The sequence below is a fragment of the Thalassophryne amazonica genome, chromosome 12 (genome assembly GCF_902500255.1).
Source record: "Thalassophryne amazonica chromosome 12, fThaAma1.1, whole genome shotgun sequence".
NCBI lineage: Eukaryota > Metazoa > Chordata > Actinopteri > Batrachoidiformes > Batrachoididae > Thalassophryne > Thalassophryne amazonica.
In genome coordinates, this window is record NC_047114.1 from 54123701 (window position 1) to 54151334 (window position 27634).

The window sequence follows — 27634 nt, forward strand, 5'->3', positions numbered from 1 at the left end:
AACAGTCAAGGATTTGAGAGAATTGCATCGGCCCAAAAGGCTTCGAACTCTAATAAGACGACGAGTGAAAAAATTACAAGCAAGAGTTGTACAAATGGATATGACTCCAACTGGAAAGAGTTCGGTAAGTTGGTACAAAGAAGTGGATGTACCAGCTGTCACAGAAGAAAAGATTGAAGAAAGTGATTTCTCTGAAGCAGGGAAAGAAAAATTGAGGGAAATTATCTCCAAAGCTAAAGTAGCACGATTTAAAAATGATTGTGGAGATTTGGGGGCTAAATACATTCATGTCATCGAAGGAGGAGTACATCCACCGGTGCGACAATATCCCTTGAACCCTGGAGCGGTTGAGGAAATGGATAAAATAGTAAAAGAATTGGAAACTTTGGGGATCATTCGAGTGGAATTGAATCCGATCACTAACAGTCCCATCCAAGCAGTTAAGAAGCCAGAGTCGGCAGGAGGAGGCTGGAGACCAGTAATCAACTTCAAGACTCTCAATCGACGAACAATAGCCAATAGAGCGAGTCTGATAAATCCCCAAGGAGCACTGAAAACGCTCCAAATTAAGAGATACAAATCATGCATTGATCTGGCAAATGGATTCTTTTCCCTGCGATTAGCAAAACAGTCACAAGGGAAAACGGCATTCACACATAAAGGGAAAGGTTATGTGTGGCAACGACTCCCACAGGGATACAGAAATTCACCAAATGTGTTCCAAGCAGCAGTAATGGACATATTAAAAGATCTGGGAGTAACAGTCTACATCGATGATGTGTTTATCGCAGATGATGATGAAAATGAACACCTAATACGGCTGCAAAAGGTGATTCAGAAGCTCACAGAAGATGGATTAAAACTCAACCTGAAGAAATGTCAGTTTGGACAGTTCAAGGTTAACTATTTGGGATTCCAGGTATCATCAGATCTGGGACTCTCAGAAGTATATCGAGAAAAATTGAGTCAGATTAAACCACCGCAATCTGAGAATGACCTACAGAAAATATTGGGATTGTGTAACTATGTGAGAGATCACGTTCCACACTATCAGAGATACGCAAAGCCCCTTTATGCTCGACTCAAGAAGAAACCTAATGGACAAGAGCAAAAGCAATGGATTTGGACAGCTACAGATCAGGATTGCTTGGAAAAGCTAAAGAAAGCCATTCAAGACGCAGTTAGGTTGGAGCCGCGTAGTCTGACTACTCGTCTGCTAGCCGAAATAAGCTGTGAAGAAGAGGATTCGGTGGTAAAAGTGAGCAACGAAGGAGGGGGTATGGTAACATTGTGGAGCTATACTCTATCTTCGATTGAGAGAAAATATCCACCGGAAGAAAAAGAACTGGCAGTCCTGGCTAGATATTGGAGTGCGTTAAAAGAACTTGCACAAGGTCAGGGAATAAAAGTTATCACTCAAAGCCAAGTCCACCGGTTCCTAAGAAAAGGAACTATTGAGAGTACTAAAGCCACAAATGCCAGATGGGGAAGGTGGGAGGACATCCTGCTAGACCCTGAGCTGGAAATTGGGCCAAAACAGTCGGCGACAAAAAAGTTGCCGAAGGAGAGGCAACTCCCGATGGAGCCATACGATTGGACTATGTACACTGATGGGTCAAAGAAGGGTACAGACAATATAGCATATTGGGGCTATATTCTGAAGTATCAAGATAAGGAGAAATATCGTCAAAAAGGTCAAACACCAGGGAGTGCCCAAGCTGGAGAAGTTACAGCAATACTGGAAGGACTCTTGGAGTTAAACAAGAGGAGAGTAAAAAGGGCTAAAGTGGTTACAGACAGTCATTACTGCGCACAAGCCCTGAAAGAGGACTTATCCATTTGGGAAGAAAATGGATTCGAGGGAGCTAAGGGGAAGCCTGTAGCTCATATGGATTTGTGGAGGAAAATAGCCGAGTTGAGGCTAACAATGGACTTAGATGTGGTACATCAGAAAGCCCATGTAAAAGAAGGAGCACATTGGAGCAGGAACGAAGAAGTGGACCGCTATGTGCAGCTGAGAAAAGTCATCATTGTCGGGATCGAGAAGTGGGAACAGACACCCAAGGGAAGGGTAGTTTCAAAAGAGTCCGTGAAAGAAGTGGTGCTGGCCGTACATGAAGCGCTTGGCCATGCAGGCACCATTCCCACACGGAAGGAGCTGGAGAAGCTGCAACTTTGGATTCCGAGAAACCAAGTCTGCCGAGTCCTTAAAGACTGTGGAGTATGTGGTCGATACAATGCAGGACGACGAGGACAAAGGGTGGATGGTTTCACCATAAAGAGTACTGTTCCATGGGGATCAGTATGTATGGATGTTGCCGGGCCCATGGGGGTGACCGGTAAGAAAGGAGAGAAGTATCTGTTGGTGCTTGTGGACTCTATGTCGGGCTATGTGACTGTTAAGCCTGTGAGAAAAGCCAACGGCAGCAGTGTGATCAGCATGTTGGATCAAGTGTGTTCAAATCTGGGGATACCTAGGGAGCTGAGAACGGACAATGGGACACATTTCCGTAATGCTCAGGTCGACCAGTGGTGCCAGAAAAATGGAGTAATGAGAATTTACTCGCCCTCATACACACCTCAAGCAAATGGAGTTGTGGAAAGGGCTATTGGACTGGTGAAAAACTGGATTGGAAAAAATGCTAACACGAAGGAATGGAGTACTAAGGCCCTGGAAATTGGACAGGCCCTGAATGACCGCCATCGTGCCGGCAGGCCCACCCCCTCACAAGAACTGAACCAACGCCCATTTTCGACACCGGAAGTGGGGCGGAGCCAGACTAAAAGGGACAGAGAACCAGAATCAAAGATCCCATTTAAGGTTGGGCAGAAGGTGTGGGTGAGAGCTCGAGATCACTCAACCAATACTGCTGATAAACCTAAGTATGAGACCACAGATACAGTAGTGAAGATACTGGATAGTAACACAGTGGAGTTGAAGAAGAGGGGAATCCAAGGAGTGGAGCAGCTGAAGCCAACTCCTAACTAAGACAAAACCAGGAGCTAAACATGGCCAAAAATACCCAAGATCTTCCACCCTTCGTCAGAATGGCCACTGTTAATGGGGTGGTTGCCTTAAGAAGAACAAGAGATAGCCTCTGGGCAGGCAGAGCCCTGAGGAAACTATATCATGCAAAGAAAGGATTTTTATCTCATGAAAGGGAGTTATTACAATGGAAAAAAGTTGAAAATCACTGTGTGATTTGCCGCGAAGAAGTACCTCTGACGGTCCAATGGTCGGGACCTCGGGTTAGAAAACCCCCAATTCCAAGTGGGGCAAAACATGAGTTCAAGCAAATACTTCACAAGCCGGTGAAGGTTTTGGATGCACTAGTATGTGGGTTATGCCGACTAACCCAGTTGCCAAGAATGGTCTTTTACACCCAGTGGGACATACGTGGAGACAATGTGGATATGCAGGTGTGTTCATGCTATTGGAATGGAGATAAGATCGAGTATTGCCTGGTGTGTAAAGCAAGAACTCATATGGGAAGACTACTGCATGTGGCAAGGGCAGGAGGATGGCAAGTAAGAAGGTTTTTGGACCCCCTGAGGACCTTTCACACCGGTGAAGCCTGTTGGGCTAATCCTGCAGCAACAGTTGCACTTGATCAAGCAGAAGGGAATCAAGGCAGCAGTGACGTGAGTCCAACGGCACCAAGTGTCTATTTGATGTTGGACACAACTGGAGCAGGAGGAAGTGACCAAGCTGCAGGAGGTGGTGAGCGAAAGCCGTCTTTGTTGCATGAAGCTATACATCAAAATTGGTCCCATGGTCCAGAGTATGGGCAAACTTATGACCCTCCAATAGACACAGTGCAAATTCCATTGGTGTTCAGAGTGTATAGAGATCCGGAGCGACCCGGATATACAGACATGATGGGAGGACTGACAGATGATCAACAGCAAAAAGCCCAAGAAGAAGGATGGAGCGGCCCTTGGGAATTGACAACTTGGGCCAAATTGATAGAAGAAGTTCTAAAAAACCCAGAGATTCTACTGGAAGATGCAGAAGAAGTGGCACAAGAAAAAGGGGGCAGAGAAACCCTCATGTATTATTTTACTACTGGATTAGACGCCTGGGGAAATAAAGCAGCAAAACCAAAGAAGAAGTCAGCCGAGTACCACGTGACACCCGAAGAATGGGTGAGAAAGAGGAGGATACAATCTATGGGGGGAGTGGCTAGCAGAGTGGACACTCCTAGTAGGCCAGACCAAACAATTAGGGTGCGGCTCACAGTGCTGATGGTGTTAGTTCCCTATGTGGGAGTTTATTCTGTCGGAGCACATGTTGACCTCCTGGAGGAACAGCAGCAGTCGTTACACCAACCGACTCAAGGTGAGGAAAAATCAGAAAAGCCTCGGAGTCGCTGGATGTTTCCCTCCATTTTCCGTGGGACAAGAAAGAAGTGAAAAGAAGCAGCTGTTTGTAAAATGTCGCAAGGACCAGATGTAAATAGAGTACCCATTATTAATAATCGAGGAAGACTTGGACCCTACATACAATGTGACTTTGATGCTGAGATACTATACTTAAATTGGCCAGAAAAAGATTTTGAAGAAGAGGACTGAGAACTAGCATCTAATGGATATTTTGTCAGGAATTATGAATATAAAAGAGATGCCGACTTAAGCGAGACCACAGGACAAAAACTACTTGCTGAACGAGTGCTGAGTGATGCAAGTCTGCAACATTGGTACATAAAAGGACGCCGAAGAATACCCCAACCGGTTCCAAGATGTCCAAACACCTACCCTTGGATATTAAATGTGGTTTACCTACAACTCAAAGACCTAAGATTCACATTGAGATGGGGGATTAATTATGTTGAGCCACTCCAAGGAGTCTATGTTGAAATATACCTTAACCAGTGCTTGATCTGGACGACAAGCCCCAACATGCGACGTCAACTGAACAGACGACTGCAAGACACAAGATGTCATGTTTTAGAAAACCAGACATTAAATTTGAGAGTTATCGATCAACCACTAGTCTGTATGAGCTGCCTACCCCCAACCATACCAGCGATTTTTGTAAATCAAGACTTCTTCTACCTATACAGAAGAGGAGTCTGGAACTGTTGTCAAGCAAGGAAGATTCAGCTTCAAATTGAGCCCAAGGATCAAGTAGGGAAGCCTATAGTTCCCCTTTATTTAGCCTTATCACAAACCAGGTATTCTGGACACCAGTTTTGGCAGCATTGGCAAGATCTATGGAGCTATGTACCCCCACAACGGGAAACAGAGGATCCCTGAGGGACCCCTCCCTAAACCTGATAGGATAGTTGTTACGATGTGGAAGTGGGCGTGGAAAGGAATGGATTCAGAACTTCAACACCCATCTCCCATCTACACTCATCTCTTTAAGAGACAACAACTATGCCCTATGGTGGTGCATCTTGGCAGAAAGAGGAAGAGACCGATGGCGGAGTAATAATTCACTCTGAATCATGCTACGGACTTTTAAACTGGATGAAAATAATGTAAATAGTCTACGATCCGGGCCTAGTGGACTTACACCATTTTTGGAATTACCCTACAAGAAAATATGTTTAAGCTGGCCACAAAAGGATTGCAAAGAAAAAGGATGGTTGCTGGGAACAGGAGGATACTTTGTAGATAATGATTCATCTAAAAGGACTGCTGACCTTGCAGAGCCTGGAATATACACTCCTCTGGAAGCTATCATGGAAAAAGTTGGACAACACTGGAATTGCCCTGGGGTCGGATGGAAGTTTTACCCAATTCCCCGGTGTCCAGACTCATATCCCTGCATCTTGAACGCAGTGTATGTACAGAAAAGAAGCTACAGATTTAAAATAAGGTGGGGACCTAATTATGTTGATCCATTACAAGGAATGTATGTGGATATTTGGCTTGGATCTTTCCAGATCTGGACCAGTAGTCCCTATATATTTAAAAGACTTCAACAACAAGAGGAACGTTCAACTTTTTGTTTGATTGAAAACCAAACTTTGCCAATATGTACGACAGTACAGTACCTTGACATCGAAAAAGGCGGAAGTGTTCCACCTATTAGAAGTGGATGGCGAACCAGAGTACTAGTGGGGCTTTGGCAACCCCCAAAGGCTATATTGACACGACTTAGCATAAAGTCGGGAAGAGGACTATTCCGGAGATCAACTCTTCTGTACTCTGTGATGGCACAGTATGTCTACAGTGGAGCGGAATATTGGGGCGCCTATGAGGATATCTTGCACCTACGTAGAGAATTTAATCCAGCATCTTCACAATGTTTCTACACACCCGAGGGACCACCGCCTGAAATGAAGGAGGTGACAGTCGTCACTTGGAAATGGGCGTGGCGAGGACTAGATATTAGACTCCCATGGCCATCTCCCTTGTTAGTCACTCTTCTTCAGCAACAAGCATCAAACGCCTCTGTTGGGAGCACGAGACAAACAATAGCACCTAAGATCATCTATCTTCGAGATGGAAGAACCACGGGAAGACAGCGTGATCACCACGCAACCCCAAAGAATCAACGGAAGACCAAGAGAAGAGGAGTTTGGCATAGAAATGCCACTGCTGCAACGACCTCAAAAGCTGGAGCCGCTGCCACCAGTACCAAGTGAATTCTACTACGAAAATGTTGGAATAAAGCAGCAGCAACAAAGCCAGCCGTGGAAGAAAAGGTGCCTCCAATGTTGGAGTTGGATGGCCAGGATTACAGCATTATTAGTCGGCATTGCTGTACTTCTAGCTATCCTGTACCACTATGGTAGTACGCCCTGGACCTTAACCCATATCAGGGTCCAGTACACAACAACTAAAACTTTCCAACAGAGATGTTGGGGAGTTGAATCAAGAAACATCTACATGATATGGGACCAGAATTCTACAGAGAGATGGGCAAAGATAAAGAACCTAACCCTGCAGATGCAAAAGACTAAGTGGCTGCAATACTTGAACGACAGTGGAGAATTTCCAACCGTCACCACCAATTACAACCTGACCACCGGAGCAGACATCCTTCAAAACCTACAAGTGAGGGATCAAGAGATTATCGTGGCAACCATCTTGCGGTTAAAACAAAGAGAGCGAAAAGAAGTAGGCTGTACTTGGATAAGACCTGAACCTGGCGAGCCAGCCTGGTATTGCTCATGGGGATGCAGAGTACTACTAGGCTATCGAGCAGGATATTGGGAAAAAGAAGCTGTTTTTCCAGCATCACCAAGACATGATGTTTGCAGAATGATAATGCCTACCTGGAAACATTGGGGTAATTATAACCTCACCTGTGACAACACCCGCAGCAGAGTGCCGAAAGTGGATACTACATCTACAATAGTCCCTCCGTTGAACAACGTTACCGACATGGGAGCAGGGATACCATATTCCAAACCAACCGCCGTCTCACCAGCAGCATTGGTGGGATCCACAAAGATATCACCAACACAGGGAAAAACCCAACCACTCCCTACATCGCCGACACAAGATACCCAGCAAGTATTAGAACCAAAAGTTAAAAGTATCGATAACGCGATTAAAAATAGATGGAAGAAGATTCATGAATATTGTGTAAAAGAAAAAGTAGCAAAATTAGATAAATGTTATTGGAATCGACCTATTGGATGTAAATCTCAAAATTACATGGTGCTTGCACCAGTCATCGATTTGATAGATAGGATTACTTGGAAACAAAAACAGGAGGCAAAACATGATGAATGGCTTAATGACACCTTTCCGTGGGTCTGGAGCATTCCACTGATACATTTTGAGGGGAATTTTCTAAAGGGATATATGTGGACTGGGCATAGTTTGCGGGGTCCACATAAAGCAAAATTCTATGTGCAAAAACTACCAAAGCCTGATGAGCTAAGGTCAGTACCTCAGGGAGATTTTAGCAAAATTGATCAATGCGTGGCGAATAGAATCTATGAGAGCTTACATGAGACAGAATACCATAATAATTTGGCTGAAGGTTCTGGTAAATCCCCCCGATGTCCCATAGACCAAATTAAGACAGGGAATTGGCTAAGATGGGTATATAACTGTACACAGTTGTTACAGATTCCAACCATTAAGGGGACCCTTCAAGCATGGCAGGAAGGAGTTAAACGTAGTAAGGATGTCACCTGGTGGGGAATGGAGAAATATGAAGTTGAAGATTGGGTATTCCCCTGTTTAGATCAAAGTAATAATTATTGGGTTAAATATCAATACATCGCCACGGTTTACTCCAGAGACAGAGCTACTTGGTCTAGTGTACTCTGGAGACCAAACCCTTATGTTACGCCACGGCCCTGGAAAATGATTTGTAATAAACGTAATACCACATGCACGATAAGCCTTGCGCGCCAAAATTGTAGAAATGTTCCTGGCTGGGAAGAATATTGTGATGCTTACTATAACGGCGAGTATAACACTTACGGCCATCAAACAGTTTGGGAGAAGGACAGAGCTGGCGTATGGATAAGAACTTTTCCACCCAACGTTGGATGTGCCAAGGCTGTCCTGGGACATGGAATGTCGAAAAGGAAGCAGGTCCTAGGCCACATAGTGCCATTTGTTGGTGATGCTTTGATAATGCTTGAGGAAGGATATGCCTTCAAGAAAAGTCTATGTGAAGGACGAGAAATTGTCGGTTACGAATGGTTGGGACCCAATCGGATTTACAATAATGGTACGTGTGAATCGCCTGCAGAACATTGGTTGAGCTGTGGAAAAGGAAGAAGTCGGCATGAATGTTCTTGGTGGGAAAGAACGCAAATAATAGCTGGAGGAATCATCACTACTTTCGCTGCAGAGACCGGAGAAGTCATTAAAGAAGGTCTCAAAATGGTGACTGGTTGGATTGGACATTTGTTTGGATATCTTTGGCCCTATCTGTTAATCATAATAGGAATTATTATTGCTGCAGTGATTGGATATGTTTTGCTAAAAGGAAGTTTTGCAGCCGCCCTGCGCTTGGGTGGGAGGAGCACACAACGCAGTGATATGGAGCCCCTCCTCCGTTAGGGGAGGAGCAATGAAGCCTACAAAACCCGACGCCGAGACACGCCCTGTTCATTCTGCCTTGGGGAGTGAAGGAAGAAGAAGCATCTACATAACAGCATACCAACTTAAGGAGATAAGTAAAAAGAATAAGAGAGCACAATGTCCAACAATACTGGCGGCATAAATGACACCATCTTCAAAGTGAGTAGAGTGGAGTTTATTGCACTACTGTTAATATTGCTGCTATACTGCTGTGTCGGCCGATGGGACTTACGACAACCACTACGAATAGTAACGCTGCTACATGGATGTGTCAGATTGGCGATCATCAATCTGCACTACGGTCAGAGTGACCTAGGGTTGTCTTTATTCATCACTCACGTCCTCGGTCGCTTTACTCTCCAGTTTGATTGTTGGGGAATATGGCAGTACATATCGATTACAATTTGGATGGTGATAGATATGACAGCAATCTTTTATGCCCCGGCAGTGGTAGCTGACATTGTGTGCGAAGCTGTGATGGCCCTAACCCTGTTGGCGTACATAGCTACGTTTTCTGGAGCCGTACAACGCAAGAAACCTTGGCTCTACAAACTTGGACTTATTATACTTTGGGCCTTAGGATGGGGAATATTATCAGCCTTATACTGGCTGTCCATGGTTAGTCAACTACTCCTGCTGTTATGGTTTACGACCTATGATGCTTGCTTCCCGCGTACGGCTCCTTCAGCTACAGCGGGAATGACAACGTCATCACAGTCCCACTCTCCTACGGTGATCATGAGGCAGCTCTGGCGTGCAGCCGAATAATCCCGATGAACACTTTTGCTTGCTTGCAATATAATAATCAAAAGACTAATGTTTCCTCTTGCACTATAGGGGGATATAAGATGTATTCATTGTCAAGCCACCCTGGAACAAGCGATCTACTTCTGGGAGGTAACACCGACTCTGTGGTGCCCGACGTGTTATAGCAACAACTTCGCTGTTCAAGTGGCACGGGGAATAGTGGGACGGAAGGATACATCTTTCCTGCCCCAGGTACCAACAGCAACATACCTAAAAATTGAAGCCGAGGCAACCATAATTTGGCATTCCCTTTTGGTTGATCAAATACGAGCTGACACTGTAGTGTCTCCAGAGGGAAATATGTATTGCCCCGTGTTTACCAAAATGTGGATGTACCCTACGGGAATAAGATTCTCTACAGCTCATCTTGCCGATGGCCGGATCGTGGCCATTGGTCCTTCATTACCACCAGCTCCACGTTCATCTCCACAGCACACTGCGGAGGTTGGAGTGCAGACCGAGGATATGAACTGGTGTTTGGAGGCCCTCACGCAGGTGTTCTTGGACGAACACCTTCAACAGCCCGAGCCTGAGGATATTCACGCTGAAGCTTCACCTCAACCGAAGGATACATCACCACGACCATCTACACCAGTTACACCGTGTTATACACCCGTCACCCCCGCTTCACCATGCGCACCATCAGTCCCTGACGGATTATCATCTCAGGAATATGAGGCAACTCCATCTCCATCGGAATTACCATCACAAGCATCGCTAATGGAAGAGCAGCCTTCTGACGGCGACAGCAATCTACAGATGGGCGGAGAGGAGTACGTGGTGCTGGATGAGTGTCGTTCAACTCCAGCTCCTCCTGTTCTGTCTCCGATGGTGGATGAGAAAGAAGTGCTCACCCTTCACCCTGTCGACGACGACGGGGATGTTTTTATGGAAGTATAGAGAGATCGGCAGAGCTTCAAGTCATGGAGGGGGTGTCGAGAAAGATGACTTTAAGCTTGCTTTCAGCTTGTTTTCATCTTGGAATATAATACGTGCCATTGGATTAATATACATGCTGGTTGGATTACTGCACAGTTTTTGGTACTTTCCTGGAGTAAGTGAGATCATACCAGACTTTTCCATTATAAATGGGGAGGCCCACGGAATGAACTCGATGGTGAAGACGATGGAATATATCTAAGAATGATTCTAACATGACAAGTATGATCAAATGAAGTATTAATGTGTTAAAAGTAATGTCTAAAGAATAATTCTAACATGATAAGTATGATTAAATGAACTATTAATGTAATAAAAGTAAGAGTTGATTAGAAAAAGTATGTTACAAATAAGTCAAATGAATGATTGAAGAAGTTGTTTTTCATAAAGAGTGCAGAGTCAGATGAAAAGAGGAAGTGAAAATGATGTTACAAGCAGGCCAAGAAAAGCTGATGTTAAACAACTGATCAAATGATTACAATGTTAGTAAAATATGAAATGAATAATAAGGAATGAAAATGTTTGTATATGATCATATGAATTGTTTTATGTGAAAGAGAGTTGTAATGACATGATTGAATATGATTAATGTGATTCTAAAGAAATGATTTAAAAAGAATGAATTCTCAGAAAAGTTGAAGTGTTTAACAGAAAAGAGGAACTTGCGCAATAAGTTACTGGCAAGGGGCTGTAGATGGCTTCCAGTAAGGGAAGGAGAAGGGAGGAGGTTTTGAGTCACCATCGTCCCCATGGTAACCAAGATCATCTAAATACCAAAAAGTCAGCACATATATAAACTGTAAAACACCAGGAAACGGGGTTATTCTTCCAGGGAGAGGTGCTGTTGTCACTTCTCCCCTGCTACGAGGAGATCACAAGACTTGACCATCTTGTGAGCAGCAATTGGAATCGTGGAGTGAGAGGATTGGAGCCATAAGAGATCATCTGAGAGAGTTTTCAACTCCCACTCAGGCCGTCCAGTCACGGAGTAGCAGAGCACTGGAGAATAATCACTGGCCTTAAGTCTGAGTGGGGAAGTTTCAACGTTTTCTCTCTCGAGGAACATCACAGCATACCGGAATGGATTAGATCAACTTTTAGTTGATCGAAGAAGGAATAAACTCTTATGTGGATTAATTTCCTGAAGGATTACAACATCACACAAGGATCGTGGTCAGCTAACAACTAATAGCTGATGAAGAGGAAATCAAGTTCATTGAACTGGGGATTTTAACATCAAAAACCTCCTTCCCTCACTCCTAGAAAAAATTGTTAAGAAGTCAATCCAGTCCCAGTCGAAGTAAGATCAGACAGAATTATTGAATTAAAAACAAAAATCTCTGCCAATCATTATTCTAATTATACTTGAATTACTGTTGTGAAATTATCATCATATAACCTATTTTGATTATGTTATCGGCACTTGCGAATCCTGCAATAAATTTCCAAGCATGCAGTTAAAGTGTTACGGCTCGGACACTGGATTATTAATGCTTCTTAAGGTGTAAAAGTTAAAGTTCATTGGGTGTACAACATCAAAAAGTGCTCTAAAAGGTTAGTCTGGTTTTTAATGAAATTAACGCATCCCGGGGACTCGCTGTACGAGTCACTGAATTCAAAATCTAGCAACATTCCAAGAGCCCTGATCCATAAGAGGAGAGCTGCCGTTAACGGGTGTGGCCGGCTCGTATCCTGGTTCCTGAGGAGGCTATTCGACCGGGGTGCGAGATCAGCTTCAGCGGGGTGGACGTCCAGATGGAGGCAGTGAGCGGCTAGACGAATCTCCTCGCCACCAGCTTGAACAGCCTTTGTGCAGCCCTGCCGGGTAATACCCGTGGAGACACGAAGGTCGGACCCCAGAGACGGAGAGCTGGTTTTGTACACAAACGCACTCATTGGAGGGTGAGCGTGTGCCGTGTACGTGAAAAAAGAGGGATCTGACACCTCACATTTAATAAATCAATCAATCAACATTTATTTATAAAGCGCTTTACAGCACCGACTGGTGTCCAAAGTGCTTAACATTAAAAACACAAATTTACAAAAATAAAACACATATAAAATAAAATTTTAAAACAACACATAAAAAAGAACATAAAAATAACAGAACATGTCACCTCCCCACTAAGTGTTAAAAGCCAGTTTAAATAAATAAGTCGTTAACTTAGATTTAAAAAGTGCTAGGTCAGGAATAGTACGTAACTCAAGAGGTAGCTCATTCCACAGTCTCGGGCCAGCTACCGCGAAAGCATGATCACCCCAGCGTTTATATCTTGACCTTGGAACATCTAAGTAAAGCTGGCCAGACGCCCATAATGTCCTACTGTAGGTGTGCAAAGTTAAAATTTCAGACAAGTAGGGAGGTGCAAGGCCATAAATAGCTTTAAAAACAAACATTAAAATTTTAAAATCAATTCTAAAACGAACTGGAAGCCAGTGGAGTGAGTACAGGATGGGTGTAATATGCTCACGTCTAAAAGTATTTGTTAAAACACGAGCAGCAACATTCTGCACCAACTGGAGACGTGCAAGAGATGACTGATTAATGCCAGAATAAAGTGCATTACAATAATCAAGTCTGGAGCTGATGAAAGCATGAATGGCTGTCTCAAGATCACGTCTACTGAGAAAGTGCTTTATTTTAGCCAAAAGGCGAAGTTGGAAAAAACTAGCTTTAACAACAGAGTTTATCTGTTGATCGAACCTCAAACAGCTGTCAAATATCACTCCCAAATTTTTGACAGCTGGTTTTACATAGTTAGCCAAAGCACCAAAATTTGGTGTTACCACATTTGGTATGCCAGTGCGCTCAAACACCATGATCTCAGTTTTACCATCATTCAGGTAAAGGAAGTTTTGGGACAGCCACTGCTTTACATCACGAATACAATTAAATAATGATGACAAAGCATCACTCCCATTAGTCCTCACAGGCAGATAGATTTGCAGATCATCTGCATAACAATGAAAGGACAGGTTGTGCTGGGTTATAATTGACCCCAATGGCAGAATGTACAAAGAAAATAGAATCGGCCCAAGGACAGAACCCTGCGGCACTCCACAGCACAGAGGAGCAGTTGATGAGGAAAGGTCCCCAATCATGACAGAAAAGCTCCTTTCAGCCAAATATGATCTAAACCACTTAAGTGCAGTACCATGAATGTCAATAAAATGTTCCAACCGGGAAACAAGTACTGTGTGATCCACAGTATCAAAGGCTGCTGTGAGGTCCAACAGAACCAGCACAGCAGGATTCCCTGCATCCACCGACAAAGTGATGTCATTATGAACTTTTAAAAGTGCTGACTCAGTGCTGTGTCGCGATCTAAACCCAGATTGGAATTTTTCAAGGATGAGATTGTCTTCTAAAAATGATTGTAACTGTAAAAAGACAATCTTTTCTAAAACCTTAGACAGAAATGGCAGATGAGACACAGGTCTAAAATTGGATAAAACTGATGAGTCCAGGTGAGGTTTTTTAAGAAGAGGTCGAACCACAGCATGTTTAAAAGCAGATGGAACAGACCCTGATCTAAGACAAGCATTGATAAAAGTTAGGAGACCCGCTCTAACAGTATTAAAAACCTCCTTCAGCACCTTAGCTGGAACAACATCTGAAGGACAACTTGTAGATTTTGTGTGTTTTACAACATCAGCGAGAGATGCAAAAGAAATGGGCTCAAACTGTTCGAGCACAGCAGAATGTGCACGAGGAGAAGACAACTCAACATTACAGCTCTGATCAGCGTTCTGTCTGACTGATGAAACCTTATCAATAAAAAACTGAAGAAACTCCTCACAGGTTGTGGTTGTAGCGTCCATCAAAACAGAGACCCTGACATCACCCCGATGTCAGGGTGCTGCCATACAAGGCGCTCACTACACACCGGGAGCAATAGGGGATTAAAGGCCTTGCCCAAGGGCCCTTAGTGATTTTCCAGTCAGGCGGGGATTTGTTCCGCTATTGTTTCTGTATGACAACATTGCTTTTCATCCCACACATGGACGAGTCACGTTCAGCTCGCTGGATTTTTAGTTATTGATCCGTTCAGCAATCGTCAATGTTCATATAGATGTCGGACTTGGGAGGTTAAACGAAGTTGGACGACAGTCAAAAGGAACGCTGACTTTACGGGAACTATATGAGTAACTATACACAATATGAGGAACCGTCAAGACAGAAAGCAAAACGGAATACAAACGAATTGAAGTTGTCGTCGGGATTCGCACACATTTTTCAACAGTTTGAAAATTATGAAGAAGCTGGACGACGGTTAAACAATGTCTCCGAAATTCAACATAAGTCCAGATTTCTTGTTTCGTTTAGGCTTTGGTGTCCTTTGTTAGTACCGTGTGACTGGGGCTTATAGGAGATGTATTTGTGGAACTGACAGAGGAGTGTAATCTTAGCTAATGCCAACAGGTCAGGTCAGGGAGCAGGCACAGATGCCATAGCACCACAAAACTGTCCCAGCAGCTGGATGGAAACCACCAAAGCAGGCAAATGGTCCATCCTCACCAAACTACAAAGTAGCAATCTGTCTGCCATAGCCAGGTGAGATGTGGGCTTGCCCTAGGCCTTTTTTCAGTTGTTGGGGTCTCCTCTGGGAATTGAAGGCACCTGCATGCTGGATCATGACCAGGGAAGTGCACCACATGGCCAAAATATGTTCCGTCACTACACAGTGACAACAGTGGCAAATTAAACAGAAACAGAGTGTTGATCACCATACATCAGCTTTAAAAATGTAAGAAATTAATAAATAGAGTCTGTCTATTTATCTATTAAATTAATTTTAGAGCAACAGGCGAGCCAACAGTTCCTTTGGTGGAAAGCAGGTCATATAGCCTCACAATATCAATACTTTCTATACATGTGATCTCATCAGCTGTGATCAACAACTGTTATTATATTAGATGAAACACGTTTTCATGGACACCATCTTATTTTCAACTGACATATCTCTTGGACATCTATGGAGAGGAAACTATAACTCCAAGTAAACCAATCACAAGGAGGTTAGGGAGACATTTCGCTTTCTGTTTCAAGAAGTGTCCTCCCATCTATCTCAGGCAATGCAAACTCCATCCACAAAGAGTCAAGAAGATGCAGGTTTTAATTTCATCCAACCACATTAACAGGAAATTTCTCTGATGAACTTTTCCTGTGGTGCCGTGCATCCCCTCACCCCTTTATGGGGTGAGTTTGAGACCAAGTTCTATAGTTCTACCATACTGTATGCAAAGCGTGCCTGTGGCAGGCTGTAGAACAACAGGCAATAGCACATGCTGTGTACTCATTATGCATTCACAGTTCTAACAAGGGTGGCAGTGGAGCCACAGTGGCTCAACAGTCTGACCTGGCACAGGCTTCCACTGAGCCATCACGGAAATGGGCCATTCAGATGAAGAACAGCTATTACAACCAAGAGGAAAGTGTAAGCAAACTGAATTTTGGATGTTTTGTAAATGGAACGCTTAACTCTAACACAGCGATTGTGCCATATGACAGACATCTGCCTGATTTAATCTGTTTTCCCCTCAAATTGTTCCTCCTGATAAAAAGACACAGTCACCAATTTCATACTGAAACAAAGCAAGAGGGAGGAACATTTATCTTGTTTCAGCTTTAGGGGGAACAACCAAAATCGCGACAATAACTTCATACATTTATATCCGTATCTAGTTTAATAAAATCACAAGATAGAAAAGCAATTCCTTTTCTTTATCATTTTCATTTTGCAAAGGAAAGATTAGGGCTGATACGCTTGTCAAAAGAATATAGATCATATTGTCACAATTCAGAACTTTTATTTATTTATTTTTACTGTTCTGTGATGAATTCAGCCCCTGATGGAATAAATTTACCATGACAGAGATATGCAGAATGCGGAGCTCCTCCTTTGCAGAATCGTTGGCTGGATCCTCTGTTGGTTCGGGGATGTTGACGCTGCCGTCTTGGTGGTGGATGTGGAAAAGTAAAGTCCCGTTCTCTAACCATTGCTGCCTCCATCGCACCAGAGGGATGTCCTCCGAATTCCCAGAGATCTCTGCAAAACACAAAACACAAGGAGGATGAAATTAGAGGTGCATAACCACACAATCACTGCAACTTCAGGAGCCAGTACCTACAGCAATTAAACATCTCATATAATATCTGAGGTCCAATCATCAACACCTACAAATCTGAATGACAGCATAAATCAGCTAATGTGCTGTGATACAAATGAATTTAAGATGTTAATTTTCATGACTGAAAACACACTCATGACATGAACTCACTAATCAAAGCAACCCAAGGAGAGTTTCAAAGAAAAGCAAACAGCAAGCACTTCTTGTTCATGCAAGTCCTTGTCTGAATTGTGCTGTCTGATTACTATACCGTAAGAAGTAGGAGTGATCTGTACATTAAATAACAGGGTTTGTCAGCAGAAAGCCATGATGACTTTAAGGCCCCTACAGTCAGTCTATTAAAATTTCTAAATGTGTCCTTTAAACAAAGTGAATATAATCTCTACGACACAAAATAAATTAAAAAAAGACAAAACATTGGAATTCATAAGTACTGTATGTTTTCCGGTTAGTATAAGACAACAACTGTCAGTCATCACTTTTCCAGCCAGGAGATGGATTCATGAACATTTTTCAAGTCACTGAATATGTCTTAGATTTCATTTTCATCAGTCAATAACAAATACAAACAAAATATGGATGGATTATTCAGTTATCAAAAACTGAGTGACTGTGCAAGGAGATTTGTGGGGGAAGCCACCAGGAGTTATAGACATCTATTATTATTGCAAAGACTGGGCAGAGTGCACTATTTGCTTGTTGCATCCTCAGTTATCCATCTTCTGGTTGGAATGGCACATTAAAAAAAGAGAAGATGCAATTCCTTTTTAGGCCTTCAGGCCCACTAGTGGCAGCAACTAACCCCAGATTTTGTGGCATGAGAGGTGACAGTCTATGACTTCTCCTTGACGGGATACCAGTCTGACAAGGTTACTTCCCCAGCCAAGGCCAGCACCCATTTATAGTTGAATGACCAGGAATCAAATCCAGGTCTGATTGGTAGCCAACTACTTAGCCCACCACACTACATGCTCTATGTGACAACATAGTGCATAGAGAAGCATTTGCTGGAAAAAGATGATATGAAATTTCAACTACAGTTTTCCACAAGGCACATGGGAGACTTGGACTGACATAGCAGATGGCCACCCCACTGAGTCTATGTTTGAGTTTTTGTCTTTTTCTTTAACGACGGTCACCATGTACGTATGTGCACATGGGTTTGGTAAGGTTGGTAAGGTCTAGACCTCACTACTGTTCTGTGATTTAATGTGACATGCTATGTTTTGGCACTATATCACTAAACTGAATTGAACCATTAAGGGACTGGACGACTGGATAATTACCTATGGCAGATCTGGCAAATTGCTGGCAGTAGGGGACACATGCACTCCAATTACCGCTGCTCTAGTATTGCCTATTGACCATTCTGGACACCACTGTCCTAGAACAGCCTATTATACTAATTGCCAGCAAGGAAAAATGCAGCACACAAATCTATCTTTCAAATATACTGTGCTAGCTCCACTAGTTTACATGCCATTGAATAATTTTAAACTCATTTTGCAAACAAATGTCACAATTATCTAAACAGAGAAGTAATGCAAGCACAATGCAGAACAGAAAGGGTTGGTGTGGATGCACTGAATGGACACAGTCCAATAACTGATCAGTCACACTGTGTGCTGGTTTATTTTGCAGCTGCACAGCGATGGTTGGAGAGAGAAAACATGTCCTAGAGTATTAAGCTTAATAATAACACAAAAGAATCAGTAATGAAGTACTTACATAGTTAGTTACAGTATTTCCTTTAGTATGAGAAATGAGAATGAGGATAGCCAGAATCCAGAGCAGTGCAGAGACTCTCACACAACAAAACTTACTTATTATTGTAATGCCCTGTGTCAGTGTCTATATATAAACACGGGCTAACCTTGCACTATACAAGCCATTACACTGATTACTGCCCAAGATGTAGTTGCAAGCAAGATTTTACTGCTGATCACAGCGTTACTCAGTGCGCAAAACTTGTTCCCTGTTTCGAGCTGTGTAACCTTTGCACCAGCAAAATATGGGCCTAAATTGATTCAGGGTTTTAAATTTGTTCCTGTCTTAGCTGCATCACCTGTGCTATAACCTCATGCCTTATCTTTAAAGGACCATACTTGCAATTTTGCATGTTTGAATCAGATACCGTTTACATTCCCCTTGGCTGAAAACTTTCAAACTAAATGTTGCCCAACTAGACACATTTCAGTTTGCCAAACAACAGACAGATAGATGGACTTTAGTTTTCCAAATGGCTATTTCTGTTGCCAGATATGTACAATGCAAAATGCAAAACATAATTACATCACAACATATACAACGAAAATATAAGTGACACTGCAGAGGAGACAAAACTACATTTTTCTACTCAACAACATGGTAATTATAATTTATACCTTATTTGTATCTAACAGTATCTAAACATCATAGCATATGTTTTAGATTTTCAGTGAGACACCAGTTTACATACACCGAAATAAATACCTCATACAAGATTCTTCCTGAAAAGGAAGCCACGAATACAAAATGGACACAAAATAAGCTTTTTTCTTTTTCCTTGTGACCAACTGTAAACTTTTGTATTTTTTGGATAATGGGTCTGTCCTTTGTCAACAGACATTGTTTCCATGTGGAAATGCAGTGCTTTGCAGAATCCCCAGGTTCTGTTTGGCCTTTGGAACAAAAGTTTGCTAATTGCTGGGTGTTAATTTGGGTCTACTTCCTCAGCAATGTCAAGTCAATGGCCCCAAGCTTGTTCATTTGAATAACATCTTAGGAACCTGTTTTGTGGAGATTGAAAATGGTGCTCCAAAAGCTGAGGCTTACTTCTTTCAACTGACTGTTCTCTGTTTTTAAATGCAAGTAAGCACTGCTTCTTGTTAAGCCATCATATACGTATACCTCAGACTCTGGCTCATACAGATATGATGGGCATGATGTAGGGCATGACACATAAACAGACATGTAATAAGATATTTATCACATATTACAACAAAAATGAACAATAATCACACACATGAATCATGCAGAACAAATAACGCAGGTAAATCATGTAAATATGTAAATTATGGAATGTTCTTATGTCTCTCTATAAAGTCATGAGTGTCCTCTTCATTGATGTCAAACAACTTCAGTGTGAGACTCAAGTTGTTCAATTTTCCCTGCTATGGAGGCTAAACTCTCTCACCTTGATCAGACATCTTGGTTGAATAAAATGATCTGGATTATGTATCAGGATCCTGCACTTTTCACCAGGGTAACACAAAATGGGGGTGTGTCATTGGTGGGGGCCGAGAAATGGGGGCTCCTGGTTGGATGAAAAGTGGGGTGATATGAAGCCTGGTATTTTCAATGTCTTTTTTGTATCGCCCTGTTTTAAGATTTGTATCGCCCTGATTTTATTGCCACAGTTTCCAGGGCAGTGAAATTGATAGGACATGTGCATGATTTATCAGCTCTATTTTTTCTTGTATCTCATGAGGGCTGGTTTATGAGTATAGGGCAGAGTTTTGTTGTAATATGTGATAAAGCAAAATGTTGCCCAATTATTAAGCCATTTAGTCATGTAGAAGTTTATTAAAAGTAGTTCCATCAGTTTCTGAAATCTTCTTAAATCTTCCATGGTGTTTAAAGAGGCATTTGTCCTGGTTTATAAAAACTGGCAACTCACTGAAAATCTGTTATAATGAGGAAAAAATAAAATAAGTCTGTCTTGTGAATATTTTAAAATAGCTGTACAGAAAGAAAGTAGATTTCTAACTCAACATATATTGGGCTGATTTACAAAACATGTTTGTCTGTAAAAACGTGCGTAAACACCAGAATACAAGTGAATTAATGTGCTGCTGATCTACTTGCAGTGCACATTCAAGAATGTGTCATTCAAATGTACTAAACATGCATTGTCCATTTAACACATTTGATTTTATAAATATGTAATCTGGGATGTGTCTGCCTGGGTGCAAAAACTGTGGGATGTGAATATGCAAATTGGGGAATTTAGTGCACACAGTGAGATTTTTCAAGATCAGAGAAGTTTACCATCTGATTGTAGGACAGTCTCCCCAACCAAACCACGCCCATGACCCGTAATTGGAAAAAACAAGTACAGAAAATGAATGTATGAATGAATGACTGTGTCAGTGCATCGCACTTTTGAAACTTGGGTTTTAACTCATGGCACTGGACAGGCTACTGTTTTAGCTCATCATGTGCATTTAAAGAGTTAACAGTTTATTTTGTGATTGTTCCTTAAGAACAAATGTCTGAATCCATAGTTCTGTGCTTCTCTAAGAAGAGCACAAAGTACATTTTAGTGCAAGTCATGATCATTACTGCTATTTGAAGTAACATGAATAAATGTTAGAGAATCCACTGCAGTTTTCTACTTGTCCAAACAATGTTAACATTATCAGTGTACAAACAAACATTACTAACATTACAGCAGAATTTATCATTCCTAAGTAACATTAACAGAAACTTTAGCATGTCATCTGCGTCTTCTTTATTTTCTTGTGATTTTAATGGTCCTTTGAAAACCTGTTGGTGCATTACTGACACCAAATGGATAGGAGTGTGTACCAGCACACTGACAAAGCAACACACAGAAGTAATGGGGAGGTGATGGTGTAGTGGTTAAGCGTTGGGCTTGAGAGCAGAGGCTCATCGGTTCACACCCCAGCCTGGCTGGAAAATCAATAAGGGCCCCTGGGCAAGATCGTTAATCCTTAATCCTGGTGTGTCATGATTGCCTTGTATGGCAGCACCCTCACATCAGTGTGTGAGTGTGTCTGTGTGAATGGGTGAATGTGAGGCATCACTGTAAAGCACTTTGAGCTGATGCAGATGGAAAAAAGCATTATATTAATGTAGTCCATTTACCATTTAATCCCACACTGTTGCAAGTAACAGTTATGCACTGGAAATGTAACATCTGTAAAACTGCAAAAGTATTAACAAGAAAATATATTTAAAGTTACAAAAGTATATGTACTCATGGCTCATTTCAGAATATGTGTATTTCCAATATTAAAGATCAAACTTCTTTCAAGGCTCATTCATGTTTCCCAAAACGGTCCTAAACAGAGCACTTGTTTCTATTTAGGCAGATCCCACAGAGTAGCAGGCCCTCCTCCGTCAGGGAGGTGATTATTTCCAATACTGGCAGAAATACATCCATGCATTGGATAAAAGCCATAACCCCGATATAGATTTGAACCTGTTTACTCACCAAAACACTCAGTGCTGTTACTGTGATACATGAGTGTGTGTTTGTAATTATTTAAGTATAACAAGGTTTGGCCTGACACTAACTGATGCCCTCATGTCACAGCAAGGAGGGAAGTTCCCTCTCCCCAAAAATAAGATTTAAGAGTCCCAGCAGGTTCTAACCTAAATGCAAATGATGTGCCAGAGTGTGACAGGGCACTTTTTAAAAAGGAGTGCTCTCTCTCTCTCCCCCTCTGGGACTAGTTTGCACTGAGAGCTGGATTAATGAGAGCACTGCCGTACTGCACAAGATCATGAACAGTACCACCCAGAAAGAGAGGTATGAATGAGAGCGGGGTGGGGGGGTGCAGAAAGAAAGAATAAAGAGAGTGGGAAGGGAACAAGAGAGACCACCTTCTGGCATTAAGATGGATCAAAGTAATCAGATTAGGTCACGTTATTAGTGTACCTCCTCTGAATACAGACTCACCAAACCATTTAGTTTAAAGTGGGGTTTCAGTTTCTTTAGTTAAATTGATGTAGTGTCTCTCTTAAGCATTTTGAAAGCCTAAATCTTAATCTAAGCTAAAACAAATGCATAGTGCTGCCTCTAATTGACTGACAGAGGACTTGGGCGGTGGTCAGTGCATTTTGTGGCTGTCACTGGCTTGATTACATGTATGATGTATATTGTTCAGCTTCATAACATGACAAAGGCCATTTTCATGCCTGCAAGTCTGGAACAAGTTTTGTACCAAGGTCCATATTTGGTCCATTTAGTTTGGTTTTCACAATGTGCTTGCATCCCAGTCCATCATACTGTATGTCAGGGGTCACCAACCCTGTTCCAGGAGGACACCTGTCCTACATGTTTTCCATGTCTACCTACTCAAGTCACACCTGGTTTTTTTAAAGCAGTGTTTTCCAGCTCTTGATTGGCTGAGCACACCTGATACAGTTAATTGCCTGGGAGTGGAACAGGGAGAGTAAGAAAACATGCAGGGCAGGTGATCTCCAGGAACAGGGTTGGTGACCCCTGCGCTATTTTTGACCGTTTGGTTTATTGACGTGTGTGCATCTTGTTTTCAACCTGGCCAGCGATCACCTTAGTATTTCTTCTGTTCTTCTTGCTTAATGCTGACAAATTATACTGTATTTGTTGCCTTTCTGATGCTTGATTCTGCTTTTTTATTTTCTCTGTGCTTGAGGTGTGGCTCCATCCAGAGATGGGTGTGGTTTCTGTTCCAGAAACCATCTTGTGCACCTGCAACATTTCCTGTATGTTTGTTTTGTGAATTGTTTTTGTAATTTGTGTCTGTAGCATGGTCCAAGCAAAGGGTCACCCCTTTGAGTCTGGTCTGCTTGAGGTTTATTCCTCAGAGGGACTTTTTCCTACCACTGTTGCTCTGGGGGTTAGTAAGGTTAGACCTTACTTGTGTGAAGCCCCTTGAGGCAATCTTGTGATTTGGCGCTATATGAATGAAAATAAATTGCAAAATTAAAAAAAAATCCTGGTGCGTTGTGTCGTTTGAATTGGCGAAATGTGTCTTTTTAAGTTGCCTTTTACTACTTCTGATGAAGTTGCAGCTAAGAACTTGGTGTCCTCTCCTCACCATGAACTGCCTCAGCTTCCTGCAATTCATCCAAACTATCCAAAGAGTGCTTTCACACTGCAAACAAACCAAACCGTGGTTCAGTTTGATTCAGACTGAGATCATTTTTTGGGGGGGTTGGACAAAATTTTGGTCCTTTTGTACAGACCATGGGCTGAGGCAGCTTTCATACCAACTGTTTTGGTTCACAACAAGCTGAAAAATCTGAAAGTGTGCACCAGATAATGCAGGTGTTAATGCACCATGAGTTTGTAACATACTGCACTCTAAGGGTGATTCTTTAACTACGGGCACTATTGGCCTTGTAAATGTAATTTCCACCACACCATTGCCTTACAATATAAAGCGCCTTGGGGCAACTGTTTGTTGTGATTTGGCACTATATACATGTGCTCTGATGTCACTGTTTATCTTCATAGAAACTACCCAAACAATCTTTCATACAAACTGTTTAAAGGGACATTACAGTGTTGTGGTGGAAATTACGGCAATAGTGTGGGACAACTACATTTTGTTTAAAAAAATCACAACAGTTGTATGACATTGAATACCCCAATTATGTTTTGATTATTTTACTGATATTTTATTCAGAGATATTTTAAAACATTAGAAAAAACTTTTCTTTACAATTCATTTTTATCATTGAAGATCAAAAGTCTGGGTGTGGGACAAGCACAAAACGACAATATTTGCATATAATGATCAAATCAAATCAAATCAATTTAATTTATATAGCGCCAAATCACAACAAACAGTTGCCCCAAGGTGCTTTATATTGTAAGGCAAAAGCCATACAATAACCACAGAAAAACCCCAACGGTCAAAACGACCCCCTATGAGCAAGCACTTGGCGACAGTGGGAAGGAAAAACTCCCTTTTAACAGGAAGAAACCTCCAGCAGAACCAGGCTCAGGGAGGGGCAGTCTTCTGCTGGGACTGGTTGGGGCTGAGGGAGAGAACCAGGAAAAAGACATGCTGTGGAGGGGAGCAGAGATCAATAACTAATGATTAAATGCAGAGTGGTGCATACAGAGCAAAAAGAGGTGAATAAAAAGAAACAGTGCATCATTGGAACCCCCCAGCAGTCTAAGTCTATAGCAGCATAACTAAGGGATGGTTCAGGGTCACCTGATCCAACCCTAACTATAAGCTTTAGCAAAAAGGAAAGTTTTAAGCCTAATCTTAAAAGTAGAGATGATGCTGAATGATGCTGAAAGAAGGTGAAAAAGTCATCATAGACTACTAGAACAAATTTTTTAACACACTTTCATTGTAAAGATAACTATAAAAGTGTGAAATTTCCCCTTTTTTCTGTTTTTCATACAATATGATCAAAGGACATAAGTGCCCGTAGTCTAAGAATCACCCCTAATTGCAAGTCACAAGGCTCAGGGAGCTCTTCTTTCAGTCTGACGAAAACTAATATGCTTTAAAAAACCTCACCCACAAGAATTATAAATGAAATCCTGACAGTAATGGGGTAGGATTAATGCAACCTGACAACAATAAAGTATTGCAGTCTGGTGCAGCAGGGTGCGTTTTTGTGGGAATACAGCAATATACCACTGTCAGATATCAGGTTTTAGCACCCAGCAGGGAGTATTTTTTGTTCTGTTCCAAGCAATAACGTCACAGTAAAGTGTCAGATGTGAAATAAAATCATTCATCTTATTGGAGTGCTTTGGATAAGATGAGGGTCTCCGTGTTAAACTGAAGCAGGAGAAAATTCACAGACAAGAAGGGACCTCTGAGGATACCAGCTGCCTTTACAATGTTATTAATGCTTGAAAAACAGTTCAGCCGCTGATAATATCCTGCACAGATTCAATGTCAGTGCACATGCTCATGAAAGCAGCTGTCACAGTCACCAAGTGAACTCTGACCATGCTTGGTGCAGCTTCCCTAATGATTCATTTGTGTCTGCAGTTTGCCGAGTTTCCCAGACTTTGGTTTGACTTGTAGATAAGACCTGCTTTTATTGTTTTTTGCATTGGTTCACAGGCAATTTGGGTAGGGAACTTGAAAACAAGGACATAAGGTCTACATTGTTCATAGAAGTGTTTTATCTCTGAGGGCTGAATTTCCAGGATGTATAAGGAGCTGAGAGTGTTATGGCACTAAGGGTGGTCAAGGAGAAATTTGTGAATGAATATGCAAAGCAAGTGATGCAACATCTGTAGTCTTGTAATCCTCAGCCTGCCTTGAGAGGAATCGACACACTGGATTCCTTCAAACCTACACCTCATTCCATCACAATCATGGCTAGTGACAAGAAAGATGACTCTGCTGTACTGTCCTGTTGGGTCAGGTACTTTGAGCAGATGTATCAGGTAGATCCTCAGACATCTCCAACACCAGGGCTATAGTGGCTGATCTGCCAGTTATCTGTGTTCCACACGAATTCAAAGTTGCTGAACCAGTGGAGAGCAGGTAAAGCTTCAGGGTGTAGTGTCTGTGCCGAAACAGCAAATGGGTGAAAAAGCTGTTCTTAAGGCGCTGCATCAATTCCACTTTTATTTGGCAGAGAAATTTCCTCACAGTAGACTAATGCCGCGTTCACACCGGGCGCGATCAGACACTACAAATTTGCGGGGGTCGCCAGGCGACAGACGCGCCTCCTTCGCCCCGGTGTGTCACTCTGTTTGGGTGGACTTTCGCTGCGAAAATTCGCTCCAATGCATCATCAAATAGGAGGAGCTTCCATTCCGCTCGGCGTCAAGTCGTCATGACGGACCTTGATCACACGGAGCGAGTTGTTGTGAAAAGCTCCCAATACAGAGAGTATCATTATTTGCTGCAGGAGCTGTGTCTGGATGACGGCCGCTTTCAGTGGTCCTTCCGCCTCTGCGGGACCCAGTTTGAGGACCAACTGTCCCGTTCACGCGCGCACATGTAAACAATAAAAAAAAAAAAGAAACTCCGCTGCTTGCTGCAGCTGGCTCTTCCCCCCAAAAAACTCTGTCATAATTGTCTTTAGAAACCAGTCACCATTTGTTTTATTATACATCTGTGTAGTTAATTAATAAAATATTCTCCACAGACCATTCGCTCGTGCGTGCACATAAAATAAAAAAGACAAAGAAATTCCGCGGGGCTGCTCCTCGCTCTTTCCCAAAAAAACTGTCATAATTGTGTTTAGAAACCACTCACCATTTGCTTTATTATACATCTGTGTAGTTAATAAGTAAAATATTCTCCACAGACGATTCGCTCACACGCGCACATAAAAAAAAAAAAAAAAGAAAGAAAGAAACTCTGCTGCTTGCTGCAGCTGGCTCTTCCCCCCAAAAAACTCTGTCATAATTGTATTTAGAAACTAGTCACCATTTGTTTTATTATACATCTGTGTAGTTAATTAATAAAATATTCTCCACAGACCATTCGCTCGTGCGTGCACGTAAAATAAAAAAGACAAAGAAACTCCGCGGGGCTGCTCCTCGCTCTTTCCCAAAAAAACTGTCATAATTGTGTTTAGAAACCAGTCGCCATTTGCTTTATTATACATCTGTGTAGTTAATAAGTAAAATATTCTCCACAGACGATTCGCTCGCACGCGCACGTAAAAAAAAAAAAAAAAGAAAGAAAGAAACTCTGCTGCTTGCTGCAGCTGGCTCTTCCCCCAAAAAAACTCTGTCATAATTGTATTTAGAAACCAGTCACCATTTGTTTTATTATACATCTGTGTAGTTAATTAATAAAATATTCTCCACAGACCATTCGCTCGTGCGTGCACGTAAAATAAAAAAGACAAACTCCGCGGGGCTGCTCCTCGCTCTTTCCCAAAAAAACTGTCATAATTGTGTTTAGAAACCAGTCACCATTTGTTTTATTATACATCTGTGTAGTTAATTAATAAAATTTTCTCCACAGATGATTCGCTCGCGTGCGCACGTAAAGAGAAGAAAAGGAAAAAACTGCTGCTCGCTCCAAAAACTATTTCATAA

The 27634-nt window shown here is 42.2% G+C and overlaps 1 protein-coding gene across 1 annotated transcript in view; it reads right to left on the bottom strand.

Moving 5' to 3' along the window:
- astn1 (astrotactin 1) overlaps window positions 1-27634 on the bottom strand; it is a 1400536-nt gene that overhangs the window by 1076250 nt on the left and 296652 nt on the right. The window contains exon 2 of the mRNA XM_034183391.1: window positions 16618-16799. Within this exon, the coding sequence (XP_034039282.1) occupies window positions 16618-16799 (182 nt within the window). The remainder of the gene's footprint in view (window positions 1-16617; window positions 16800-27634) is intronic.